The sequence below is a fragment of the Enoplosus armatus genome, chromosome 13, assembly GCF_043641665.1.
Source record: "Enoplosus armatus isolate fEnoArm2 chromosome 13, fEnoArm2.hap1, whole genome shotgun sequence".
Classification (NCBI taxonomy): Eukaryota; Metazoa; Chordata; class Actinopteri; order Centrarchiformes; family Enoplosidae; genus Enoplosus; species Enoplosus armatus.
The window spans coordinates 21,948,673-21,976,519 of record NC_092192.1 but is presented as its reverse complement, the minus strand read 5'-3'; the positions used below and the strand labels follow the sequence as shown (position 1 = coordinate 21,976,519).

At 45.4% G+C, this 27,847-nt stretch overlaps 1 protein-coding gene across 1 annotated transcript; it reads left to right on the top strand.

The window, feature by feature from the left end:
• The first annotated feature begins 248 nt into the window (after nucleotides 1-248).
• Nucleotides 249-27,847, top strand: LOC139295362 (junctional adhesion molecule 3B-like). The gene is made up of 9 exons (XM_070917546.1): nucleotides 249-301; nucleotides 24,031-24,099; nucleotides 24,198-24,311; nucleotides 24,402-24,554; nucleotides 25,566-25,768; nucleotides 26,918-27,017; nucleotides 27,127-27,256; nucleotides 27,352-27,406; nucleotides 27,791-27,847. The coding sequence occupies exons 1-9, from the start codon at nucleotides 253-255 to the stop codon at nucleotides 27,824-27,826; spliced, it is 909 nt and encodes a 302-aa protein (XP_070773647.1). The 5' UTR covers nucleotides 249-252; the 3' UTR covers nucleotides 27,827-27,847.

Genomic DNA, 27,847 nt, shown 5'->3' with positions numbered 1-27,847 from the left:
AGCCTCCCACATCGCGTCAACTATAAATTCTTGTCCGTGTGAGTGATGCTTTCGGTAGCTATGGAAACCTAATATAATGCCCTCCCTCTCTCTCTCTCTCTCTCTCTCTCTCTCTCTCTCTCTCTGTCGCCCTCTCTCTCTCTCTCTCTCTCTCTGCTTATGTCTCTCTCCCCCTCTCCGTCCACACCAAAGCTCTTTAGGCTACTTTGCGCATGTACGGCCAGTCAGACCTAGCATTGCATCGACTCCAAGATGGCGAAAGCACGTCTGGCTTGCCTCCTGACTCTCCTCTCAACTCACTGTAAGTACAAAAACCATGGTAACTGGCCTTTATTTCCCCACTTCTCTCCACGAGGAGCGTAGCCGTCAAATGCTATTTACTTCTGCGTCAGTTTGGTGGAGATTTTCCACCAGCGTTAGGCAAAAAATAGACTCTGCCTCAGAAGTAACCCTATCTGGACGCAACTAACGTTAAACTCAACCCAGACTGACAGCAAGAGCAGCCTCCCCGACGTGAAAGTAAACATAGTTATTCATTCTGTTAACGGAATGGCAAATGTCGTCGCCGTTTTTGAGGCAACTTATCACCGCGACTCGCAAATGTTCGGGTCGAGCGGTGGTTTTAAGCAGCTATTGTGTCTCGGATTCATCGCTTAGCGTTGCTCTCCCTCACTGTTTTAATCGGAGTAATGCAGCTGGATGTAAAAAAAAAAAAAAAAAAAAAAAACTGGGGGAGAAAAAAAAAAAGAGACAAAAACAAGACTGGATGTAGCCACACATTAGCATAGCAGGACGAACTGACCGCATCAGTTCAATTAGCGGCACATATCAGAGTCTGGTTCAAGCCGCCACGCTGTTGTTGTGTTTTGTGTGTGTGTGTGTGTGTGTCTCCTCACTCTGTAAAAGTTTCAGCCTCTCAAGTTTGGAGAGGGACACTTCGTTTTGTGGATTAAATATGTATCAAGACGGCGTCGTAGCTCCTGCCGTTAACTATTTAGCGTGGGGTTGTTGTTTTTTTTTTTTGGGGAGCCGTAGTGGTGGCAGAGATGTTGGGAGTAGTGATGCGAGATAACGGTTTTTTTTTTTCCAGCGGCGGAATAAAAGCAGGCTGTCCGCGGGAGGAGCCAGCCAGGCCAGCGAGTGTCCTCTGCCCTCCTCCCCTCCCCCTCCCCCTCCTCCCGCTGCCACTGCTGCTGGACCCTTTCAAACCCCACCAGAGCTGAGCTGGTCGGAAAATCGATTCAGAGCCCCCCCCACCCCCCGGCGCTAGTAGTATATTGTCCGTCCGACAGTTGGAAGCGAGAGGCGCACACCTGCGAGAGCGCGGCAGCTCATTGAAACACTGACGCTCGAAGCCCGCTTTCGGACATTAAGTTGCAGTCGCGTTTGGAGGAGTAGCTTCAGTCGGCAAAGTTAAAATCGTCACTCGTACGCGACTACGTGCGATTAAGAATCAAATGGCCTGTTTTCTCCGCCTGTTTTAATGTGTTGGAGGAGAAGGGATAAGACACACCTGTTGCTGTGCTGAGAAATCAAGATGGTTTTACCCCTCTTTGCTTCGCCGCTGCTCCCAAACTGTTAGAGGAAGTTGAATTAAAAATGCTACTGTAAATTGAAGTACATTTGCTTCAGGTTAAAAAAAAAAAAAAAAAAAGAAAGAATGGGAATTGTTCATCATATGAAGCGATTTGCCCTCCATTGCATCCCTGATACAGACAATCTGCCTTGTGCCTGGGGCATAGCTTTAATGGTCTGATGTCCTGCTGTCATTTAGGAAATTGTTGTAAAAACTTGGGTTTGGATCGTAACATCATAATTGGGGGAATGGGATGTCGTTGATTTGGCCCCGGCTGTAAAATGTAAGAAGAAATTGTTGTTTTATTTGAAATGTAACACATATTTTTCTGCTCACGCATAAGCAGCTGTGCTTTTGGTAATAAGTTCACCACAACAGTTTTGGCATGAAATGTGGTGCTCGGTTGTTCTCTCGCCCCCCCGCCCCCCCCCTGCCCCCTACTACCACCCACTGGACATAGATTAAGCGAGGTGTGAGAGGACAGACGTACAGATCAAAGGGGAGTACAGACATAAGAACCTCCTGTGATCTCTCATGTGTGTGAATTGGCTTATTCTCTTTGCTTTAATTAGGAGTAGCGGTGGAGCTTGTTGGAAATCTGTTGCTGTACTATCAACACTGTCTCTCTTGACACACCTCGAGGCTGCGTGCCGACTGTGTTTTTTTTTTTTTCAAACGGTACATTTCAAAGTCAGTACTCTTAATGATGTTCCCCTGAGTAAATCTGTGACAGGGCATGGTAGCAGCACAATTGACATTTTCAGGGAGGGGGCAGTGAGCTGAAGATTTAAGAATTTCTTTTGTCTTGCCAGGACAGGGCTTAACCATGTGGCCGACTGGCTCCCAGCCAGCATCGCCACTGTCTTTAGAAACAGGACAAATCTGGTGAGACTAAAGCTGGCCGCGAGCCGCGCTATGAATTACTACTTGGTGCTGATGGGCAATGATTCCTAATAGGTACTGACTGTAATTAGAATGCTTCTGCTCTAAATTCAGTTTTGGATGTTTCACAAAGCGAGGAAAGAAATTCAGAGAGGAGTGAGTGTGTCGGTTTGCCTCGCTTCTTGTTCTTGTAGGTCACACTCTGTGTTATTTCCGTGTCTGTGAGATGCGCTTGTTATTTTCAATTCATGACATTCTTCGGGTTGCCATCATCTTAATGGCCGCGCAGCCACGGCCATTCCGAGTGAAGGCTAAACCCAGCGCGGCTGAACATAGCTGCAAATATCTGCCCCGTCATCTGTCAGGGGAGCGAAAGACGAGGGCCTTTGTTATTTTAAGTACACATGCTTAAAGCAGACTTTCCGCTCTGATCTAATGGAATGCATTGACATTTTCCATTGTTGGCTCCACCTGAGCCATTTCACATGAAATATTCCAAAGAAAAAGGTACGCTACTTTAAGAGGACATCTGCCAGAACCCTCCTGCCAAGAGCATGGCCAAGATATGTGGGAGCTTGGAAGATGCTCAAAGTGGATTAGTACTGAGCAAATATAAACTTTGAGATCACCGCTGTGACTCTTATGAGAAACACCTGTAGACGTCTGTGCATTTCAGACTTTAATGCTGCATTTTTGGAAGTGTGTGGATCAACAACAGCAAACTTCACCTAAACTTCACAGAAGGTATCATTGTGAAAACCTGATCATTCTTAATTAAAGACTGAAAAGGAAACTCAAGGGATGCACATATTGCTTCTGACTCAACTAATCAGCTTCCACACTTGCTAAATTGATTTCTCCTCCTGGACAATTTACGTTTTTATGACTTGACAGTATCTTTGTTTTCACTCATGGCTGTCAGCCTAATCCAATCCGAGCCCGCTCTTTATCCGAATGGATAAGATAAGGGAGGGAGCTGCCCACTAGATTGCTGTTGAGCCTCCCCGTGTTCTCCGCTGATAAGTCATTGCATCACCCCAGAGAGCTTTGAACATCCGCTAACCCACACATAACCGGGGTGCTCATCTGGTGATGTTACCCAGCGCTCTCTTCAAAACATTTGTCTAAATGAGAGCCAAGTGTCTTTCGCTTTTCTCACTGTCTGGCATGTGCGGCATAGCCGTTTGGCATGGCAGGAGCCGGTGCGGCCCAAGATAACTGCAGATAGTGGCTCCCCTCGGAGGTGCATGTTGTCAGATGTTTCCCTACCCACCCAAAGCTTGTGAGCAAATGTTTGGAGCACTCTCCGAATGGCATGTACGGCCCCTGTGGGCAAGTCACATACAGTCTGACATTTTACTGCAGAGACAGTAAATGGCAGAGTAAAACAGGGACAGACAGACCGAAAGGAGCCCCTTGCCGCCGAGCATTTGTTTGTTACAAGTCAGGAGTTCTCTCCAGACACCCCTAAGTGAGAAGTGTCAGTGGCATAATACATTTATCACAGTTGTCATTTTGGTCTCAGCTCAGATGTAACAGCAGAAAGGGATTCTGCAGTTACCATGGGCTCGTCTGTGCTTATCGCCTAACTGAGAGTTGTGTAATTACTTTTACAAAATCGCACAATTTTGTAATCGTCTCTCTCTCTTTTTTTTCTTTTTTTTTTGTCTTTTTAAATCACTGCACTCAACCATGTGGATATCTGTGCAACAACAGTCCCTCCATGGGATAAAGTCAAAGTGGCACATGGTCCTCACTGTGGAATGACCCGAAACAGCTGAGCAGGCGTGGGTGGTGGTGTTTTGAGCAGCGTCGCAGGCGTAACCAGAAATATCTGCCGCGTCCCTCCCAAACCTGAGTGTGCGTGTTAGCAAATGCAGCATTCCAAATGGGAAACACATGGAGGCAGAAACCCTCTCGTCATATGTGCGCTGACTAACAATCATAACCACCTGTTTTCCTGAGAGATAAAAGGGACCCCTGTTGATGAGTTGGCTGAGGTCAGAGCAGAAAGGGGGAAGAAAGCTCAGCAGTGTTGCTAGTTGAAGGCGTTCGGAAAACAAGCTGGGTGTGACGGTACGTCTCCTGAGACTGAAATACATTTTAACTTGACACAGAGAAGGATTCAGCTCCCTGTCCCACTTTTGTCATTTTTTTTTTCACTCGCAGTAAGCTACAGCAGATGCTGAGGTTGAAAGGCAAACGCTAACGTGCTCACGTTCCAGAAATGGCAGTGGCATGTGCGTGCTTCAAATGTCAATAAGACTACCATGTGAAAGAACCATCGGTCATAAACTAGAACCAGCCTCCAGGCAGTATATGCTGGCCGAAAACTCTGTATGGAAATATTATAGTGGTCTTGGTGTGGAAAAGGAATGTGTCTCGTAAGGTTTTGTCGATACGCTTGGCCAGATTTACATTCAGAGGCTCGGACAAGAGAGGGACTCATGAGGAAAAGACACTAATTGTCGTCCTGTTTAGGGTAATGAGCTTTTGGAAATGATGGCTCTTCCTCAAAGTGGTTGTTTGTTTTGACAAGACATTATTATTCGATGTTTAGGCTACTCTAGATCAACAGGATAATCTCCAAGATGCCTCTGTGCTGGCTGCCTGAGCTTAGGGCAGCACAAGAGAGGCTTCCTGTTTGATGATCTTTATCTGCGGTCACATGGTCCCCGGAGGGAGGAAGCGCCATGGCGGTTCTCCTGCCCGTGTGTTCACTGGATACTGACGGAGTACATCAATAGGTCAAAAGAGACCGCCATCGATCAAACATTGGGATGCTGTCAGCTTAGTGAAATAATTAGGGGCTTCATTAATGACATGGCAGAGGCAATGAACTACATGTGGCTGAGCCGCTGTCGCTCTGAAAGGAAAAAGCTCGAGGCTGCGCTCCCACTGAGAGTCATAACCAGATAATCGCTCTGGATTCATCTTTTGTTTACCAGGCTGTAACAAAAGGGCAATTACTGTCTAAAAATAGCCACAAGGCAGAGTCGTCTGACAAATTCAGGTGTTTGATCCCAGTCCATTCTGAACCATTGGGGCCATCATTAAAAACATCTACTGTGGTAGCGATTGTGGACAAAACGTCTATATAGTAGCTCAACAATATCTCAAACAACTTCCTCCGTTTTTTCTTTTTTTTTTTTTGTTTTATTACTTTTCAGTTCCAGGAAACTTTTTAAATGCATTTGAATTCAAATGATAATAACAACAATAACATTACAGCTCAGCCCGACGATGTCAATTAACATAGGGAAGGACTGATGGCGCACAACTGTGTATTTGTTATCTGGGAGGCAAGAACCCAGCCCTCCACCAACAGCTCCCAGAGATGTCCTGGCCTGTGATCCACAGCAATACTGCAAATAAGATTGGTACACCACTCGTTATTATTACCACAAGAACTTCCCCTGTTAATCAGGAGCAGTTGTGCTTGAAGCTCGTTTCCTCGTCTTATATCTGGTAGCCTGTAATTAGGTGGTTTCCACACCTCCATCCACCACCTCCAGGTTCACGTCAAGCCCGCAATATGCTACTGTGGAGGCAGGAGGCGGCGTGGATGCACCTGTCACACATGTGGCTATCAAAATAGAAGGCATGGAACATCTAGTTTGTTAGATAATTCCAGGCGCATGCTATGATGTTTGAAACAAGGCTGTTTGACAGGAGGTCATGCTAATGGATTTGGGGTAAATCTAGCCAGTTTAGCAGAGACACTAAATGTCACATGGAGGGCTTCATGTGAGTTACTGGCACCCTCTGGGAGGCAGCGCAAAACGGGTTCAAAACAGCACAGCATAGAAATGATGGATGGGGCTTGGTCAGTGAGCGAGACCTAGACCTTGATGCTCTCAACTAAAAAATAAATAAAATGAGGAAATTATTTATTACACTGTGGCAAGCCTGGCATTTTCAGACTCAGCGAGCACCGACTGTCGCTTAGGGATGACAAGCAAGTTCTCAAATCTAAAAACAAACGTCTGATTGAAAAAGGACAATGAATCATTTTCTTAGTGGTTAGAAATCCATGTCACAGATTGATCTCAGTCTTCATCTCTTAAAAGAGGGAGTCAGTAGCTCCATACTTGGCAGGACTGTCTGCAGAGAGGGGATTTCAGAGTGCTCGGGGTAAGACATGACACAGAAATCTTGGTGCTCATCCAAATGAGTTATTAGTGCTGATTAATTTGTGTGTGTGTGTGCAAGAGTAATAATAGTGATGCAGTGGGTCTCTGTAAAATGTTTCTTGCTGGTCCCTACATCGGCTTTGTAGCCTCATCAGTTCAGAGAGACATTCTCCATTGAGGTACAATGAGGTAAAAGCTCAGCATCAGATCATCTGCAGTCATTCTTAACACCATCTCAAGTTCATCTCAAAATAATATAGGACACCGCTGACTGTGAAAATAAATCACTGATTAGATTTTGGTTCAAATTAGTTTGCGGCAACTGCCATCCTAAACACACTTGGGTGGTTCCAACCTAACGGAATTCAAATGTCACTGTGACTATTTGTGGCAAGTCACAAGACATAACACTTAAGAGCAAAGGAAGCTTTTCCTATTTCACCCAAAACACTTTTAATATTACAGGGACAGTTCAACATTTTTGGAAATATTCACTTTCCAGCAAAGAGTTAGATGAGAAGATTGATGCCACTCTGATTACTGTCTACATAGCAGCCAGTTAGCTTAGCTTAGCACAAAGACTGGAAACAGGAGGACACAGCTAGCCTGGCTCTGGCCAAAATAGCACCTCTAAACTAAGCTCACTAATTAACATGTTACATCTTGTTTGATTAATCCGTACCAAAACTCCATTTTACTGTTTGATGCACTATTTCTTGTCTGGGAGCACAAACTTCCTGGAAGCTACAGCCGCTGGCCGCCTGGTAAGCGCTCAGAGCCAAGAAATAGCTCAGCACACAACCGCCTGTAAAATATAGATTAAACACACAATTAAGATTTCTTTTTTCATGCAAATTCCAAAAGCTGTATCGTAGCTATGATCAATAGCCAACCAGTACTGTCAGAAATACAGTGTGCATTCGGCTGACTGGACAGACAGAGCTGGCAGACTGTAACCAGACCATATGGTGTGAGGGCTATCCCTTCTGGGCCACTTAGTGGTAAATATGTTGAGGTTGAACTGGAATTGATAGCACTGTTACGCTGTTTTAGAGCTCACAAAAAAAATATATCTTTCACTAGTGGCTCTTAAATGGTGAAAAAGTCAACAAGATGATCATGAGGACCTTCAGCTGAGGGCTCTCCCCCCGCGTCCACTAAAACTTCCTCATCAGCTGTGTGAAGAACTGCCCTCGTTCAGAGTGTCGCTTGGATGGAACAGGAATAAATACTTAAAGAGAGTTGGAAAGCTTGATATCTAGGAGCATTAATGGAATTTCTTGATTCTGTCAGAAAAGATCACGAGTGCCTGGATCCTCCATGCTTTTTAGGCTTTGCTGTGAATCATGCTAGAGCAGGAGCTCTGCGCACACAGCGCCGTTGCCACATGTGTGTGAGGGCATACTGTGGGGTAAGTAAGTGCCTGGGATATTTGTCAGGATGCCAGACATAGGCGACGAGTTTGTAACATGGTTGCTGGCCCCTGTCTGAGCTCCAGTGGAGGGGGGTTTGCATGTGGGTCTGCTTGGTTTCTGTGTCATAGAAAGCAATAGAGGAGAAAGCAGTTTAGGTGGATTTCACCGTGACTCAGTGGTTTGTCAGGCATTTGTCATCGTTGTAACCGGTCACCCAAAATGGCCAGGCTGCGGCCCCAGAGCTGATCAGAGACTTAAGCATTAAGTTGTGACTGTCCTATAATTTTAGCTACAAAACCTTCATGGAGACTTAAGTGAACTGTTGACATCAACGAGGCTGTCCACCAAACAGCAGAGCTTAGAGGAGCATAGTATGTTAAATGTATTTTCAAATACTGTGCTCTGTGTTGACCTGGGCAAAGGGGAAGAAACTGCCCGTCTGTGTTAACGGATTTCCTGATTTTTTTTGTGTAATTAAACTAAATTGTCAGTTTCTCAAAATTAAACCTCATATCCGGTAAGAGAGCAGAGTCATTCCCAAAATGACCCTGTTATCTGCTCTGCCATTTCCTTTCACAAGACTGCTCCACTTCCACCAAAGTCAGATTAATATATTTATACAACGGTCGTTATCAGAGCTTAAAAGGTAACCTTAACAGAACCCATGTGGAACGTGCAGATTCTTCACAGAGCCACAATTAGATGGGATTTTTCCAAGACTTAAAACTATCCTCTATGTGTGGAAAGATCCCAAAACTAATGGAAAAAATATCAAGCCACTAAGTTAGAGATATTTTAATGGACAGGGGTTAACAACTGTATATTTTAGCTTAAACAAGGACTAATATATACTGTAGGCTGACAGTAATATGCCCACATTCTTTTGCATTGTTCGTCCTTGTGAATTTTGTAGCGACCAGGTGCCAAATCGTAAGCATGCATCCTAGAGGAAGCCACGAGCCGGCTTTGAATGCTGTATTTGCAAACCGCAACCGACGAATCCTACTCATTCTGCCTTTAAGAATATGAAAAAGATCTATGTGATCTCGGTTGAAACTTGAAAACAACTCGGAATGAGCTTCAAAATCGGTAGACCTCGCTAAGACAAAATTATGCCTGGTTCTTCAGGTGCTTGACTCGTTTCTTGATGAGTCGCAGTCTGCTTCTTGTCTTGCTCATCTTTAAAAACAGAGCCACATCTCAAAGTTATGCTCTTGAACCCAAGAATACAGAGAGCGCAGATGTGCGGTTCCTAAAATATTCAACACACAAAAGCAAAGAGCCAACAAATAATTTATTGAAAAAATAAAAAACAACAGCAGAAAGCAAGAGAACAAAAGCCATTTAGTCAGCAGGGGTGCAGTTTACGGCGCGCACAGCGAGGCCTCAGAATATGTGTGTGGGTGGTGAACAAGAGGGGAAACATACAACAGGCCACCGCGCTCCATCCTAAAGTTGAACCCGGAGCTCCTTGATTCTGGCCCCATCTGGTTTGAGCTACAACAATGATCTTCGATGGTGAGCTCTCCACCCCACTTTCAGAGGGAATCTGCATCTCCGTGCCTCCGTCTCAACTGCCTCCGTCCAGCCAGTGCTCGGTGTAATGAATCCCCCGCTTACAACCCCCAACCCCCCCCCCCCACCCCTCCATCCTTCCCTTCCCTCGCCAAGGATCACTCATGCAGAACTGAGCGACTGTACAGTTTTATCTCAGATCATCAACACTCAAGATCATCAGCGTTCACATCTGTGGGCGGCTTCCTTTGGGGCGATTGCTAGCGTGCTAACGTTATTCAGGGAGAAGCTCAGCTCTGCATTGGGGGATGAGCTCTGAAGGACTGCTGTGGTGTGCTGGTATCCAACCTAAAGGTCCCCGTCAGATCCGAGTACGATGATCCTTATGAACTGGACTTCACCATTTATGCCTGCTGTATTATATACTGTTGTCCTTTCAGTGTTGAGATGGATGCATTTAAGCAGATTGAGCCTGGCGTTTTGCCAGTCAGTGGTAGTCATGGCTTATCAGGCCTGGGCCTGCTGAGCACACTTCCACGGAATTCAGTGCAGTCTCCATATTCCTTACTGGGGGCAACAGGCAGACTCGAGTTTCTAATTGATGGAATATTCTGCTCACTGTGACTAATGTTCACTTGTAATTAGTTAGTGAGTTCTTTTTTTCCGACTCACTGCTGAATCATTCCACGTCTATGCATGTAAAGCAGCAAAATCAGTATGATTTGGGCAGCCAAAGTAAGGCAGAGGTACACAGAGATCCTTACTGGATCAAGTGCCAGATGTGTGCAGGTTTAGGTTTCGTTTTTTGTATTTGCATGTAAACACCAGAAAGTGCATTATAAGCTGCTTAGTAAAGTATTCTTGCATTCTTGTTGAATTGAAAAATGTTTTTTCTCCTCATTATTTGATCTTTGTTTTGATTGTCGCAAATACATTTTTCGGCGTAACCAACAAAATATTGAACTGGGCAGCGCATGTATGCCATGCTCCGCATGCAGAGCGCCACAGAGCATTTATGTTTGACGCAGGCAGAGACAGCAGGTGACTGAGGTCGCCAGCTGTCCTCTATTCTTACCATGAAAGCACTTTGGAACTTAGCCATTGTTTCCCGGACCAGTAGGTCGCACTGTAACTGTGTGCAGCACACCTTTACTTCCTGTGTGACTGTAAGCATGGTGGCATAGTTGACTTTAGAGGCTGGGAACAGAATGGGGGGCATGAAATGTTCGGTTGTTCGGCTGTCTGATGCCTTTGTCTGGTATTTCCCACGGAAACCCATCAAGGATTCCTCCCTGAGCAGGTGATGGAAGTTGCGGCTCCAGCGTGGGGGGGGGGGTCAGCAGCAGGAGTCTCAGATGGTTTCCCTCCCCAGCTGTTGTTTAAGCAACATTCCCTGTCCCACAGCTCAGCCAGCCTGAGCAAACCATTTGAGTCTAGAGTATGCCTTTATGCACATTTGTTGTCTGAGGGGGCAAATTCTTGCTTGGAAATCGGACACTTTGATGTCTCAATATTTATTTTGTTTTTTTCCACATGCTAGGCACATAATGTTCATAAACAACTGTCTGTTGAAATGAGTAACAGTCATGATTTATTCCCAGTTATGTGTCTTGCAAAATGGAATTTGGGAGTCTGTTTTCAGTATGTGGCTCATGAGAGCAGGCGTCCCCACCCTTTTAATTAGGAGTTATTTCCGAGATTGAAATAAACACTTAGCGAAACACAACGTTGTATGTTTATATTGTTTGAATTCTGTGCGAAGCCATGTAGTTTTGGTAAATATTGAATATTTAATTGCAGCTCCCTCAAATTCAAGCTTCCTCATGGTTTAAATACCTAAGACAATAAAAGAAATGTGATGTAAGTTTGCACACCAACCGAAAAGAGCAGCAAGAAGAGAAAGTTGTGTCTCTTTTTCGAACTGATCACGCCCCTGTGCCATTACTTTCTCCATTTCGAGTCTCGTGTTAAAAATGCGGGGGCACTGAGTGACCCCAGTCCCCTCCCCTACGCCTGCCTGTCAGAGCTCCTTTCACCTGTGACCAGTCATCCCCACACAGTCACACACTTTTGGCGACCTTACATTCTGCACTCCTCCTCATGTACTCCACGTTAGTGCTTACTAAGGAACAATGAAACACTGAATTGCTTCCCACAGCATTATACAACATGCAGGCCAGTTGCCACAGTTTGCGAGGGGCTGCTTTAAAGGAAATCTCTGTCAAAGAGTAAATCTTTGCAGCCGTAGCGTCTTTGACCCTTGACTCTTTCCTTGACCACGCTGATTGACTTGAGCTGGGGGGGGGGGGGGTTTCTCACAAAGTCAGCAGGTATTGGCTTCTGTTTGATATTGTAGATACTAAAATGTAAGCAACAATCAGATGTTGAGTACACTTCTCTAAACCCCCCCTTTATAGTTTATTTCCCTAAACAGCGTCAGGAGTCTGTTAGTTGGTATTGATAGCCTTTACTGTAGTTACAGTACATCAGCTTTTTGTGCTGGAGACTGTATCTTTGTGTCAACTCAAACATAAACAGGTGAGTGGAAGAGTTACGAGTCATCTGTTGAAAAAAGAACTAAGAACACATTTCATTGCCAGTTAACCTGGGACAGAGAGGCTTTCTGAAATGATTGTCTCCATCTAACCGCCATGCTTTCCCAGAAAATCAGACTTCCACTACACAAGATGGCTTTTGTTCCAAAGGCCACTTAATAGGCTGGGTTGTGGGAAGCCACCGTTATAAGAGAAAATACTGGGATTTGTCCTGGGCCTGCTGTTGCAGAGCTGATAGCATCTTGATGACTGAGCTGAATGCTGCTGGGAGGCCCTATTATGAAGACTTTATAAGCTTCCTGCTGCCATCTCACACATTATGCTCCCGAGTGCCACAAACGTGCAGCATAGTAGTTCAAGACATGAATGCATTTGGCTACACTCTTGCTGTGCGTTCCACTTGTCTGCTGGCATTCATGCTTAGCTGCTTAGTGTAATTTAGTTACGATGGCCCTAGATGAGATGACTCCCGATGCAGCGGCATTAAAAAAAACCCCACTGAACTCTGTAGAGATGTGCAGGTTGAGAGAGAGCACGCAACTCACGGAAACAGCTCGGAGTAAAAGTCAGCAGAGTCGTATGAAAAGTTAACGCACCCCTAAAGGCTGCAATCGCAAAAAAGCACCCTTTCAGTTCAGCTCTTTTCAGCCCACAGCGGGCATCCTTGGAGCGCGCAGGAAGTGAGGCAGATTAAACCTTTTGGACCCGCTAAGTCAACATGTCTCTGCTGTGTGGTGTTGTATTATTGTTCAGTTGTCAGTGGAGCCTTAGCTCATCGCGGTCGGCTACGCTCACCGTCCACGCACTCAACAATGAGCGCTTATCTCTGCAGGCTGTGGCAGAGTGGCTCAGCTGTCCCCCATCTCTCTGTCAGCGTGCCGGCCAAAAGAGCATTATTAGGTAAAGGAACTGCTGGCTGGTCAAAAAAAATTAACAAAAAAAAAAAAAAAAAGACCCTAACCCTAACCCACATTAATATCCCAGCATCCAGATTAGCCTGATATCTGCAGATATGAGTGTTTCCAGATCTTTATATGCTGTAGAGGAATTATTGGTTAATCCTTTGTGGCGTGCTGATGGAAAGCTTTAGAAAAGGGCGAATATTTCTGTTGAGGATCGAATGTGTGTGTTTAGTGTGTCTGTGTGGGGGAGGTTGACGGGACAGGCAGCAGAATGTCATCCAGGGATTTACCACCATGTATTATTATCCAGACCAGTTTATTGTCGACTCGCAGAGGGGATATAGGTTAGTGCACAGTAGCAATAGTCCTTTGTGAAGCCCTGCCCTGGTGATCGGTTTAAAATGGCGTCACAATCAGTGAACTCGTGGAATCATGAAATGATACCACCCATAAGCCACTGCCGTCGCCTTACAAACGTTTATTTTCATCACGCTTGAAAAATGCCTGTGTGGAAATTGCATTCCTAATTAGGATTAAGGAAGGGGTCAGGCATCCCGGACTAGAATGTGAAGCATTTGCAATGAGCGCCGCTGATGCCATCTGTGCAGAGTGTGGTGAGGAGCTAATTCTGGCACTGAGTGTGGCGCGATTTAACACAGATTTTTTTTTTGTGATAGAAGCTTCAATTCAAGCATGGGATTTGACTCCCAACCACAGCCCAAAAAACTGTTGCAGTGAGTTGCACTTCCTCCTGTTAGTTCGTCTTTAAGCCGACGCCATGGAGCTCCCCGATTCATTTGGACATCCAACATGTGTGGCATGTCAGATTGTTCGCATAACAGAGATGCTGCGCCAGGGGAGGCCCGCTCACCCTCTTGGCCTTATGCTTCGATCTGTTTTGACAAGGCGTTCTCACTGTCTCCCTCAAGAGGCTGACCTGGGTTAGAAAGACGAGTGGCCAATTATTTCAGCGTGAAGTATGCTCGTGGTTTCTTTGGGTTCCCGTGAAAGGCAGGGAGAGCTACCGCTGCTTACACTTCTTACCTGGGAGGGATCCCAATTAGCAGACTGCGGGGGCTTTGGCTGGTGCTGACAGCCTCTATAAATAGTGTCTGGGCATTTGATTGTTAACCTGTTCTCACTGGAGTGAGGAACACCTCGTGATTGTCCACATCATCATTAAACCGCAGAGTTTCAGGACTGACATTGAAATCTGTCATGTGGCACCGCTTACAGGCTTCAGTGTTTCCCCAGGATTTTTATTTCACGCCGTCATAAGATATTTAGCGCGTCCGCTGACACGAGAAGGGCTTCAGACACACATTTGTGCGCAGTCGTGGATGTGCCGAATTATGTTTAATAAAATGCTTAGTTTAGGATTTTATTATTTTCAGATTAATAGAGTTTAGTGGTCCTTAAGATATCTCATCTGTTTTGATATATATTTTCTATCTCTCCCACTGTGCAGTTAGGCCAATGTTTACTATCCCGCCTTGAGCTGGTGTCGCATCAGCTGTGAAATTACTGTAAAATAAGCACACTGGTGACATTAAGTGGACTAATTAAGTGGACCAAACGTTAGAATATCGGACTCTAGAGAGTGGATTAAAAAGAGGTTGGGATAGTTGAGATAGCGAGTTCAGTGCGTATGCAGAGATTGTTATATATAGATAGATATAGCAGCAGCGCTAAACATTTAACAGTGGCATATATGGGAAACACTGGGCTTGTTATCTCCCTCTTGTTTTAGATTTTGTATTGACACTGTCATGATACAGTGAACACACAGTATTTGTTCTTTTACAAGTTTAATATTGAAATCTTACACAGTAAAAAAGGGTTGGGAAGGGGTTACATTTTCTAGAGGTGTTTAAATTCTTAAATTCTGAATCCATAAAACAGAATTAATAGCATTGCACAGGTGACAGAGGCGGCCATGTTGCTAATAATGCACTCTCAGACAGCCGGAGGAGGGGGGCACAGTGTTTCAGCAGAGAGTGCAATACTGGAATTACACTGCATCTCAAATATAACTCCACAGAGTATCATGTTGTCCATGAGGATCCCAGGACCGGACTTTTGGTCAATAGATTCAGGTCTACACTTCCACAATGTATGTGGTCGCTGGTTATTGTGTCTTCAGCCACAATACCCATCGACCATTGTTCCGCTTAATTAAGCATTCATTCACTCCTACTGCCTGAAACTGTGTCACAAAACAAAGGTCTCCATTGGCATGCATGGCTGCTGGGACCATGTGAAGAGGCAGTGTGACACCAAACAACAGTACTATTTTTATACAGAACCCAGGATCTGATTATCTCAGGGCCAAGATGTTTCACATGACTTAATGAATGAGTAATATTGTCATTGAAGATCAGTGAATATCAGTCCCTTCTAAATGCCTTATTGTCGGGAACAGCTTTGGCAGCATGAGAGGATACGTGGCTAAAGAACGGGGGGGGGCCTCATGTTTGTTTTGAAAAGCACAACATTTCTTTATAATGTGGATCAGCAGTCGGAGTTTGTCAGTAGTGTTGCAGCACGTGGTATAATAATAGATGGGTTAAAATTATATTATATATAAATTATAAATATATAACAGCATATAATACAAAAAATTATGCAATCATTTCAATGTATTCTATAGACTGTGATCCATCTGGGTTTGTAGGGCTTGTATAGGAAGTAAACAATGCCCATTAGTGCTGACATGGCATGTATGCTTTGCTGTATTTACCAGCAACAAATAAAAAAACAAAATCAATGAAAATGAACAGGACAGGAAAATATATATATATATATATATATATATATATATATATATGTAGACCTTTTCTCTCTGAACAACATAACAAGTTTTGAAGATATTGTTTCGATTTCCTGTCGTAATTTGATTAGGAACAAAAGGCCTAAGTGGGAAATAGTCACACTTACTCATTCAGGAGATAAGGACGTGTCTTGTGAGAACAGTTTAAAGTTTTTTTTAGTGAGTAAGTATTTTTAGACGTGTATGTTTCCTAAACAGACTCAGTAATGAGTGTGGAATCTGTGAGTCTGCGAAGCGACGGCTCAGCGCAGTGACCGGCATCGTGGCAAGTGAAAGGCCCCTGCGTGTAAGGTGGAAGAGTAAAAGTTGCTTTCGCTACTCTGTGGTCCAGTCCTGTGAGCTAGTCGTACTTAGCTTGAGGTTAAAGTGAGAGCAGGCCAGATGTAGACGCTAACACTGACACAAAGTGACAGGTTCCCAGGCATTCAGTGACACCATCGGCTCCTCCCCCACCCCCACCCCCACCCCTCCACCCCCTCATTGGCTCAGGCCTAGTCTTTGACCCTGCCTAGATCAGAGGGCTCACCAGCAGCAAGGCACATGGGTTGCCCCAGCCTTGCCGGGCTCACAGATCAGGGCCTGCAGCGGCCTCATATGTAAATGCGGAATAAATGAATACACAAGGAGCCCTTGTGGGGAAAGCTGAGCCGTGTTTGAGCACACCTGGGAAAGATAGGATGCATTTGAATGAACTCCTGATACCAGGATAGTACTTTTAGTTAGACAGAATGAGTTTATCCACCAGGGGTAAATAAAAGCCTGTCTGGGACATCACCCTGAGTTCAGGATAAACATGTGAACAGGGTGACTTTTAGTTGCTGAAGTGCCATTATGCATTTTCCCCCCCCCCAAAATGTAATTTCCTATTAAATGATCAATTTCTTTCACATAGTGGTTGATGTTGACCCGTCACATCAAAGACAGAAATGGTAAGGATTACAGGAAAACCTACCGAACTGTGACGCAAATGCGGACGTGCTGTACCACTCCGCCCCCGTTCAGCATGTGATGCATTTACATGTAGGTTTAATATAGCTGCATATTTTACATGCACTTGGAGTGTGCTGCTCCAACAGTGACGAGCTGCTTTGGGTCCATCCATTTACGCGCTAAACCGTGGTGACATTTGCCGAGCAGCTGAAGGAGCATCAGACGCTCTTCTGTGGTAGAGTTTGCCTTGTCTTTGTTTTACCCACCCTACATGTGCATTTTCCTAGACTTTATCCTTTTGACACATTTTCACAAAGATTGTCAGTTCTTCCCAGAGGCTCTCTGAGTGAATATAGACTCCTAACATGGCAACACCAGAAAAAAAAAGGGGAGGGGGGGGGGGGGCGCCCATGCTTGTGCCCCAGATCATTTTGTAGTTCAGCTCAAGCTTAGAGAAGCAGAAGTCTGTTGTCAAAAGCTTCAGGATGTAATGAAAAAAAGAACAAAATAGTTTTTCTCTAACCAATAGAAGGCGATTTCCCCAGCCGATCAAACAAGGAGATTACTCAGACTGAAATCTTACCATGTTCTATTTGATCTCATGAATAGTTCTTCTGTGTGTCCATGAGTTCCTGCAGAGCTATCACAACACACAGGGAGGTAAAAGTAGGTGCGAGTGGGGGGGGGGGGGAAGTTGAACGTGCACTTTGGGGATGGGAAGAGTCCGACACTGGTGGAAGACCACAGCTGCGACAATACAACCTGGGGTCTGGTCTCCCTGCCGGCTCAGCCCTAAAACCTGTCCCTCATTATGTCACAATGTTACTGTTTTCATGGGAGAAGACTTGTGAGGTCTGTTTAGTCACTTTCTCCCGCAGCTACTAAAACAGGTGGGATCCTGTCTAGTGCCGGTCAAGGGAGGGGAAACGGCAAGAAAGACAGAACCCAGTTACTATGGAAATATCAGCAATATTGCTATGGGAACTGGAGCAGCAGAGCACGCTTTGTCTAGGATCTAGCTGTAATCGTCTCTCAGAAAGAAGCTTATGGTAATATGTGATGCTCTTATGAATTAATTTGTCAGGCTTTGTGTCCCAGCTGACATCATAGACTTTTATCCAATGGAAATTAGCGTCTCCTCGGGGTAAAGCAGGCAAGACATGAGAGTGTTTCAGCAATACGCTGTTCAACCTCCAGTCAGTGCCCCAGTGTTACAGTGCATGGTTTAAACATCTCTAATTAAAGGGCCATTTCACTAATGATATCATTTTGTTGATGACTTGGCATAACATAATATTCCACTGAAAGACTTTAGAAAGGGACTACTCGATTGTAATACGTGTGTGTGTGTGTGTGTATAACAACAATTATCAGTGACTTTTAATTCAGTTGTCCTCACCATGGCATTCATCGCGGCATCATTTCTATATCTCACACCAGAATTGGCATAGTTGTGTTTCTCATTCCCTTCGTTTCTCTTCCTTTGGAACACTTTGGGAATGACTCCTTCCTGGCTTGGCTATGTTGTGCTCGGGGCTAACATTGAACTTTTGAGCACTGTGGCCAGAAACGTAGCGGCCATGTGTGCCGCGCCAAAAAAGACTCTAACCTAGTTTGTTGGACTAACATAAACATTTACGCACTTGGAAAGATGTTCCGTGTGCTTTCAGTAGAGACATTCCAACAGAGACGCCTTGAAGGGATGCACAAGAGAAGCCCCACAGGACACCTGGCAACCTCTTAACACAGCACGCATTGTGAAGGGCAGGTCTTTATCCATCTGTCTGGGGTTTCCTTAAAGGACCAAGTCATCTAGTCATTCTTAGAGACTTCAGTCACATGAGTGATCCAGTCATTGTAAGTTGAACATCAACGGACTAAGTGATGCATTGATTAATTGAGAAAACAACGGCAGATGAATCAATAATCGTTAGTGGCAGCCCTATATTAAACTGAAGGTCATGCGCTTAAAAGCACATCTATATTTTGATGTTGTGCAGACATAACTGGTGAAAAGTGGCTGTGTAGCAGCACATTTACTGTTTGTAAAATGCCCAGCAATAGATGTAAATGGATTGTGTCTAAAAGCAGAGCATTTTTATAATAACCTGTATCTGAAAACATTTACAGGTTCACAATTTGACATTGATGTAGACCTTGTTATGGACTTTTCATGGACTTTTCGTAAGTCTCAAAACTTGCAACGCACAGATTTACATTGCTAATTACCTGCTTGTTTGCTTGCTTGGTGTTTTCTTGTCGACTTTGGTTAGCTTTTGATGTGATGATGAACACATTTCGGGCCTTTTTTTTTTTTTTTTGTTCTTGTAGTCAAGTTCCTTTTATTCAGAGGTTGTGGAGAGAGCGAGCAGCACAGGGAGATGTGTTTACGAATCATGAACCAGCACTCCCAGTTGAGTCTCCCCCAGCATTTACATTCTTCATTCCTCCACCACAGCGGTGGAGCATGCTTTCGCTCCACACCACGTTGTTGTTTGCTTCCTCGGTGTGCCTGTTTACTCGTGTTTAAATTGGAAACATGGCGCTGAATACGTATCATGGGTATCTAGGCCATGTTATTCATGTAACATTAGCTACGTGCAGTGAATATGTAGCATGTATGTTCTCATATCCATGCACCTGGCTCTGCACGTGCGTGTGGAGGCACATGCTCGTTCTACCTCGCTTATATAAGGTGAGAAAATGTGCAACACGTACAGTATATTCTCTCCTGTTGTCATTTTTATAAAGTGTAAAAAAGTGTATATCATGTGGAGGACGCAGCCTTGGAGATGTCAGAGGTTGGTGTGACAGGCTGGCGAGTGAGCAGGAGAGTGTTTTATTGAGATGGCCGGTCATTCCTGTCGGACTAGGGAAGAAATGAATTGCTCAATCTGCACTGATTGAACAGGCAGCCCTCTTCCTCAATTGAATCAATTGAATCCAGCAATCCGGAACAAATGGAACAGTTAATAACAACATAATAAACCAATATTAACAGCCTCATGGTTGGTGAACTCACGGAAAGCCAGACACGGCTGAGAGGCTCCAAGCAGCGCTCAACTACGTGAGGAAGTTTCCAAACAGCAACTGGTTGACAGTAAGTGAAACTGTGTGTGTGGACTTTGATGTCTTCCAAGGGGGGGGCGTGGGAATATTCTCCACAGGCACGAGGCGGAGGTGTTCCACAGGGAATATCACCAGGTTGCTTAATTGAATCTTTCTATTTATGATAGCGGCCTCACCTCTCTGGAATCACCGAGCAGCGGTTGCAGGAAACAAGCACAGCTTCCCAGGGGGAGCAACTGGGGAAAAAAAAGGAGGGATTCATTACACAGTGCAGGCATCAGGAAATACCCAGCTTCTCCCTGCCTATTGTATTATTCAGTGATGTAAAACCTGGGGGGTTTATGAGGGCATTACACTAAGATTACAGAGAAAACCCTGGGCCCAGAATGGGGGCGGCAAGGAAGATTAAAAAAAAAAAAAAAAACTTTGATGCAGATTTGCGGATCTCACACAGCTGCGTCCAACCAAGAAGGAAAAAATAGAGAAGGGGAAGCAGAGGGATGAAATGCATGGCATATGTAGGTCACTGAGCACCTGCATGGTTTAAAAACTAATCATCTACATCTACACATCTAACACATCAGACCAGGTCATGTACTGCTTGGCCTGGTGTGTCAGACAGCAAGCGCTGCGTCTCTTCAAAAAAAAAAACAAAAAGAAGAATATGCGGTTACCACGGGCTCCATGGGTACGAGAGCTGAGACGTGACATGATCAGGGAAGGATGTGGCAGACAGACTGGGGGAGAGATGGGAAACGCCACTCTCATAACACCCAGTCAGCACTTCCTGATACTTTACTGGACAGTCCAGCTGTTTCTTGCCGTGGCCCAGTCAGAAAAAAAAGATCGCAACCTCTGCTGAAAGGACACCCAGAAGGAGGCCGTTGCTTCATTGATTACTCAAATATTTAAGAGGAGGGTTACTTAAAGCCAGCCCTAAAGTTGAACCTTTGTTTGTTTTGTAGCTGTGCATTTTGGAAGCATTTTTTTAAGAAGCGAACAGGACAGGGAAGAAAATGTCACTTTCACTGCCATCCGCTTCATGAATAAACACATCGTTTTGAGGACTTAACACGTTGCGAGATTTCTTCCAATACACTGTCACTTCATTTGTTCATCCACACCAGTACAGGATTAGGAATTCAGCGCTCTTGCCTGAAAGACTTTGCAAATCACCAGGACTGCAACTAACAGTCATTTTCATGAATCTATTCTTCTGCCAATTCAATAGAGATTGTTTTCTTTAGAAAATGATAGAAAATGATGAAAAGCACAGGTGACAGTTTCAGTCAAAGAGTCCAAAACCCAAAGATAATCATTTTATTATCATAGAATACCATAACAGATGGCAAATGTTCACATGCGAGACAAAACAGTTGACCAAAATTGACCTTTTCAAAATACTCAGTTCATCTATGTGACAGTAACATTTGAAACCTGAATGCTTCTTTCCAAACGAAAGGGTCTCTGTGTGAACCGTAGACGTCGTAGCTGGTTAGTTCTCCCAGTGCTCTAGCTTGAGTTATAACGTAGATGGACTCCAGTGCTTCGGCCTTTGTGAGCGGGGGGTTTCGTATGTTTTCCTGGACAGCTGTTTCCATGGCAGACCTCTCAAGCTTTTTATCTCCACGTCAAGCTCACTTAGGCACCTAATCTTCACTAATACTCTCCGAATTAAGGAGGAACACAGGGACGAGGGTGGGGGGGGGGGGGGGGGGGGTTGTGGGCAGTGGGTGAAACTGAGTGCTGCATTTACTGTAAATACTAAACAAATCACCTGGATTAATTTATTGTCAACTTTGGATTCTATTTCACGTGGCATATTCTGATATTTTGGACTCTTGGCATACTTGGCCTAGTTAGATTCGGTATTAAGTTACACAAGTACATGCAGTACATTTGAAACTTAAACCCAGAAGTGAGCACCGGCATGCCTCACATACACCAGCTTTTGTCAGAAACAGTAAAAATAGCATATTTGCGTCAGGCGAAGATAGAAGCAGGTATCTGCACCATTGCGTAAACATGGATTCAGCGTAAAGAAAAGATTACCCTTCAGTCACTGTTCATCAGAAGACGGTTTACATTTGAACAAGAATGCGGCTACAGTGCAAGGAGTCCTCAGAAACGCTGGGAGTTGAAAAGCAACTCCGCTCTGCGCACAGTTCTGTGTGTGCTTTTCTGCATGTGGCGCGGTGGAGTAGGAAGCTAAATAGGCGGCAGGCTTTGACTGGATTGGTGGTGTTTTGACTGCCACATTTCTGAAAAAGAGTGCACAGTCTCATCCTTGCTGCTTCGCTATTCTTTGTTCAAGTTCTCAGTCAGAAAACAACACTTTTGTTGGTTGTAGAGAACTTTTCCGTTCAGTGCTATAGAGCTGAACTTATTCCACTTGGGACCGAACTGTGATGTCTTCGCCGCCGTAGCACAGTACAGAATACACGCAAAGCCAAATCAAATATTTATTGAAATGAACGTTAACGCAGTCAGTAGAAATGAAGTTTCATTATTGTACTGTTGCCCTATAGGTAGCTTCAAATGAGGATGCTTTCGACTGGTCTGGATTCAGAGTTTTGCTGCCGGACTCTTCATCAGGGAAGATGTTAGTGTAGAAGGCTGCTTGGAACCAAGTTTTCTAATCATATTTATTATTTGTGACCAGTATACTTGATAGAAAGAAAAAATCTTGATCCCGATGAGGCCCCCTTTCACATGAGGCCTGTGAAAGGGGGTTTTACAATGTTTATACCCACACTGCATCGTATCAATAAAGTCCCAGCGGGAGCTCCGAACTTAAACGATCCAAACAGCTTCCCGGGGGTAGATCTCTTATTGTCAAACGTAGGCGTGGCCTAATTTTGACCTCCATCCGCGTTATTACACGGATAGTCAGCAGTGGCCGAAAACAAGCTGCCGTCTTGTCATGATCTCCAGAGAGACCGCGGGCTAATCAGCTTACCCTGTCTGCTTTAGCAGGTGACCCTAGACACTGCTGTGTGTCCACACGACAGTTGGTGGAGGTCAGGTTATCCCCGTTTGAGCAGTTTTGTTTTTTTTTAATCAGAGGCCCATGAGCATTTGCACCGCTAATTAGTAGCACAGACTGCACTACGTACTGTATGGAGTCCATTCCCTTTGTGGCTTGTCTCTGTAGTCGTTTTGTGTCTGTTTGTAGTCAGGTATTGGGGGCACCATTTAAGCGTTTGATGCTTAGTCCACAAGAACATGCTCCAACGTTGGACAGCTACTGAAAATGTATGTTACACTTTATCATAACGCAGGTCACCTTGACGGTATAATCCATTCCGATATAATGGACGCTGCTTGCTGATGTGTATGTTCAGTAAAAAGGATCCACGAGGGGACTTGTAAATCATTACAATGAACTTTTTCTCTTTTTAAGATTCAGCCAGAAGTTGGCAGCAAGAGAGGTTCAACAAATGGAGACGAGGCCTTCCGTAGATTTTCAGTGACAGTACAATCTGCACAAGTGGCCCTGCAACCAAGAGCCAGACCATCATTCTGTGTCTCTGGAAGTGTTCGTGAGCGAGTTCCTCAGTTAACAGCCATGTGGAAGTGACTTTGTGTGGGTTTGTTTGTGGACCATAGGCTGTCAGGATGATTCAGCAGTGCCCCCTCCCAAGGCCCTAGCCCTCTCCACCACATACCAACACAGATCTTTCCGGGGTGCTTTTGCACCATTAGTCCCACATGGGCAACAGCGTCAGGCTCAGAGAGTGGGAGAGAGGGAGGGAGAGAGGGAGAGAGGGAGGGGGGGGGGGGGGGGGGGCTCGGCAGGCGGTTGAACTACTGGCATGGTGAGCTTGCCCTGAAAAGGGCACATGCCTCCCTGCGCAATTATCCACTGTGCATAGAAACAGCACCCCCACCCTCAATACACACACACACACACACACACACACACACACACACACAAAGGTTTGACCAACGCTACTAAAAATGGAAGATCGAGCACCAGGATGTTAAGATCACCACACTGATGCGGGATTGACGTTTATCTTCACTTTAATTGTGTTTGTGGAATTGAAAAGGAGCGAACGTGTTCCAAACACCCCCCAGGGAGAGTGTTAAAATACAGCACAGCGCATCAGTGGACGTCAGCTGGTATTGTGCATCTCGCATGAGATCGCCACTGTATCATGAAAGTTCATGCTCTGGAGAGTCTCATGTTGCGGGGGCCTCCTCTCTCTCGTGTTTTGCAGGCTACTTCAGCGTGCTAGCGGTGGTCCTGAGAACGAGCAACGACTCGCCGTGGACCGATGAGTTCGACAGTAAGAGCTCAGGAACAAATACAAATGCAAAAACAGTTTGTCTTTCTTTCTGTTTTTTTTGTCCCTGTCTCATCACTCCCTTCTTCTCTGTCCTGCAGAAATTGAGTTATCATGTTTGATTGAGTCCATTTCGACAACCAACCCCAGAATTGAATGGAAGAAGATCACAAATGAAGGACCAAGTTATGTGTACTTTGACAAGAAGATCTCAGGTAACGAGTCAAATTTCAATCTCCCCCTCCCTTTTCTACAGTTTCCACATTGGTTTCTGGCTTTGCTGAACGTCGTTTGTCTTCTGACAGGTGACCTGGAGAACAGAGCGGTGATCAGAGAGCCTGCCACGTTGCTGATAACCAATGCCACGAGATTGGACACAGCGAAATACCGCTGCGAGGTCACTGCCGCTGACGACCAGAAGTCATTTGATGAGATTGTGATTGACCTCGTTGTAAGAGGTACTTTGGTCTCACCTGCATCGCTGGTTCATCTCTGTCTGTGTTTTAGTCCTATATTGCATGCAGAGTCCAAGATATGAGACATGATTCTTCTAAAAGGAGAAAACAAGCCGTTATTATGCCCTTAAAGAGAGGCCTCGCTTAGTGATTCACACTTTAGATGCTGTAAGATGAAACCGCGTTGTAGGTCGCACCAACCCCTTGGCATACATGCGAGGATGTGTTATGACCAGACCTGCCCAGCTGCAAAGGCGTGTTCTGGGCTATAAGAGGAAACCTCTGAAACTGCATCTGCTCTGAATCGCAGTGCTAAAGAAAGCCAGCGCTGCGTGTTTCGGTGGCGTTTTTTGGCACGGGCCAAAACCCGTGTTAGCCCGTCCGGTCCTGTCAATGATGTCGGTCCGGTGAACCACACGGGGGTCAGGGTGACATTGTTTTTTTGTTTTTTTTTTAAAGCATCAAAGCGAGTCAATCATAGACCCGGCAGCATCATGTTTGTTTTATCACAGGGATGCTATGCAGTAGCAATACCACAAGTAGAAGTACTGGGTTCAAAGAAATGAAAGAAGTATTATCATCAAAATGTACTTCAAGTATCAAGAGTACACTTTTACTATTACATGTGATGTGTCTGCTGCATTGTAGATGTTTCAGGCTGAGCTCATTTGAACTACTTTACACACTGTTGGGTAGTTTCATCGACAGCATTATGCATTATGTTCTATAAGGTCATCATACCACCAACGTCCAGCTGATCCAAGAGGGGTTTAAACAGTTTATTTAGCTGAAGAAGGGGGTGATTTTTCTGAACTTCAATGGACAGGAAGGGTATGACAAACTGAAACCTGTAAAGTAAAGGTGTCAGACAAATGTAGTGGAGTGTAAGGGGTAAAATTAGCCTCTGAGATGTGGCAGAAAAGATGGAAGTACCTCAAGTGTGTACTTCAGTACAGTACTTGAGTAAATGTACCACTGACCGTGACTAAGTTCTCATGTTTTATGTCACCGCAGTAAAGCCGGTGGTGCCGAAATGCAGTGTCCCAAAATCAGTGCCTTTTGGGAAGTCAGCCGAGCTGAGCTGTGTGGAGGAGGAGGGCTTCCCCAAGTCTCAGTACCAGTGGTTCAAGAACAGGGAGGAGATCCCCGACGACCCAAAGACCAGCCTCAAGTTCTTCAACTCCTCATACACGCTCAACGCAGAGACGGGAACTCTGGTTAGTACCCGCGCGCATGTGTTTGGACAAGGGCACGCATGAGCGGCACGGGCGGGGCAGCGGGGGGTGGGGAGAGACGGTGGCCTGACGCCCAGGGGTGGGGGCAGATATTTTGGGGAGACAGTTGATGGTGCGAGAGGGCTCGAGCCACGAGGGGAATCTGCCGTCCTCGTTTGCACATTCCTCAGTTCTCTCTGGCTTCCCAGCGCGGCTCGATCGGCTCAGCGGCTCGCCTCCAACGCTCGCCTGTCAACCTTTCGTGCTGGCCTCTAAGACGAGACACACCAGAGCACGCTGCGGTGTTTGTCTCCATGTGAAGCCGTAATGGAGTCCACGCTCATAAATGAAGGAGGTTTGGAGGGTCGTCCTGCCGCACTCTTCACAGAAACACAGTCGCCGCTCCCCTCTTCCACTCCCATGTGAGGAAATAGCGCCCACCAACCGATGTGGATTGTCAGATCACATTATTTGGCCAGGAAAAGTATCAGCTTCTTCTTGAACGTGAAAAACTTGTAGAAAAGCTCAACTTTCCCTCACTCCAACAAAGGAGTGAGGGAAAGTAAACACACAATAAAAAAGGGGAAAAGAAACAACAATAATACGTTTTCAAATCTTCTTTTAAAGCCAGAGTTAGACTTAATGTCCTCTGAACACAATAGTGAGTGCAGTGAGTCAGAGTGTCGTAATGTAATGCAGCACCACAAGCTTCCCCGGTATGTTGCCTTGAAGACTGACGCTGGGGGACACCGGGGGTTCATTTTTATGTCCTGCGTTAAGCTAAGCGGTACATGTACTTCCCTTCCTTCGCCGAATCCCGGAGGATTCCACGTGGTCGCGGCGAAGAACACCTCTGACCTTCTGAGCCGGTTCATTTGCTCACCCTCTCATCAGAAGCAGACGGCGGTTGACTCCAGTTCTGTTGTAATTTTCATATTTAACATCCCCCGGTGTTCCGTCTCTCATCAAAGAGAATGTAAATGTGGTGTGAATGTCACTCCCTCTCTGCACACGGCAACCGCCAGTGCTGTTATTTCCCCACATGCTGCCTCTGTGACTTTCTACTGACTTTATAAAACGTCAGTGCGTCCTCAAATATGATCATACAAGATCAGGACTTCAGCATTAATCTGTGATTTCTCCCAAACGCAGAAGTTCATCGCGGTCCGGAAAGAAGACGCAGGCGAGTACTTCTGTCGAGCGAAGAACGACGCCGGATACTCCGAGTGTTCACCCCAGCAGATGGAAGTCTGTAAGTGTGTCGCGGATGCAAATACACACGTCCTGAGACCACACTTTCTGAGATCAGGTCAAACCAGACGTCCGTGTTTCATTTCTCCGTTCTTACTCCCACTCCACAGATGACATTGACGTCGTTGGGATCGTACTGGGAGTGCTGGTGGTGGCCGTGGTGCTCTTATGTATAACAGCGGGGATCTGCTGTGCATACAAGCGAGGCTTCTTCTCCAGCCAAAAACAGACGGGGAACAAGTAAGACGCCTCGCGACATCCTCGCGATCGACAAATACACGCAGTCCTCTCTAACCAGCATCCATAACACCAACAACGTGCTTTGTGTCTTTTAGTTACAAAGTCCCAGCTAAAGGAGACGGGGTGGACTACGTCAGGACGGAGGATGAGGTTTGTACATAGCAGTTAGATCTAGATGCCCGTAGAAGTTGCAAGTTGGTGCTGTCGAAACTACAGTCAGCAGGAATGAGGGTTAATGGGCTGAGCCACACCTGGTCTGCATCCACCAGACACCCGGGGGGGCCAGATGGATAAATGATGTGTATTTCATCATTATTTTATTATTGGAGGCGTAATGTTATTTCCTTGTGTGTATATATTCTAGGTACTATATTACAGGTACATGTGATGAATGAATGGGTGCTATGAATAACCACAGTCATCACCTACTTGGCTGCGTAGATTGTGTGTATATACCATGAAATCCGCGTTACCGTGGACGCACTTCTGCGATACGACCAATTCTTCAATATTGCTCCCGTGTGCTCTCTGCAGGGGGATTTCCGACACAAGTCGTCATTCGTGATCTGAAAAAGGAGAGGATGTCGGTGG

What these genes read in the sequence shown, in the direction of transcription:
- LOC139295362 (XM_070917546.1), top strand. Translation starts at nt 253, where the DNA reads ATGGCGAAAGCACGTCTGGCTTGCCTCCTGACTCTCCTCTCAACTCAC. An exon ending in GACTCTCCTCTCAACTCACT is followed by an intron (nt 302 to 24,030) that starts GTAAGTACAAAA and finishes CGTGTTTTGCAG; the next exon opens with GCTACTTCAGCGTGCTAGCG. An exon ending in ACCCCAGCAGATGGAAGTCT is followed by an intron (nt 27,018 to 27,126) that starts GTAAGTGTGTCG and finishes CCCACTCCACAG; the next exon opens with ATGACATTGACGTCGTTGGG.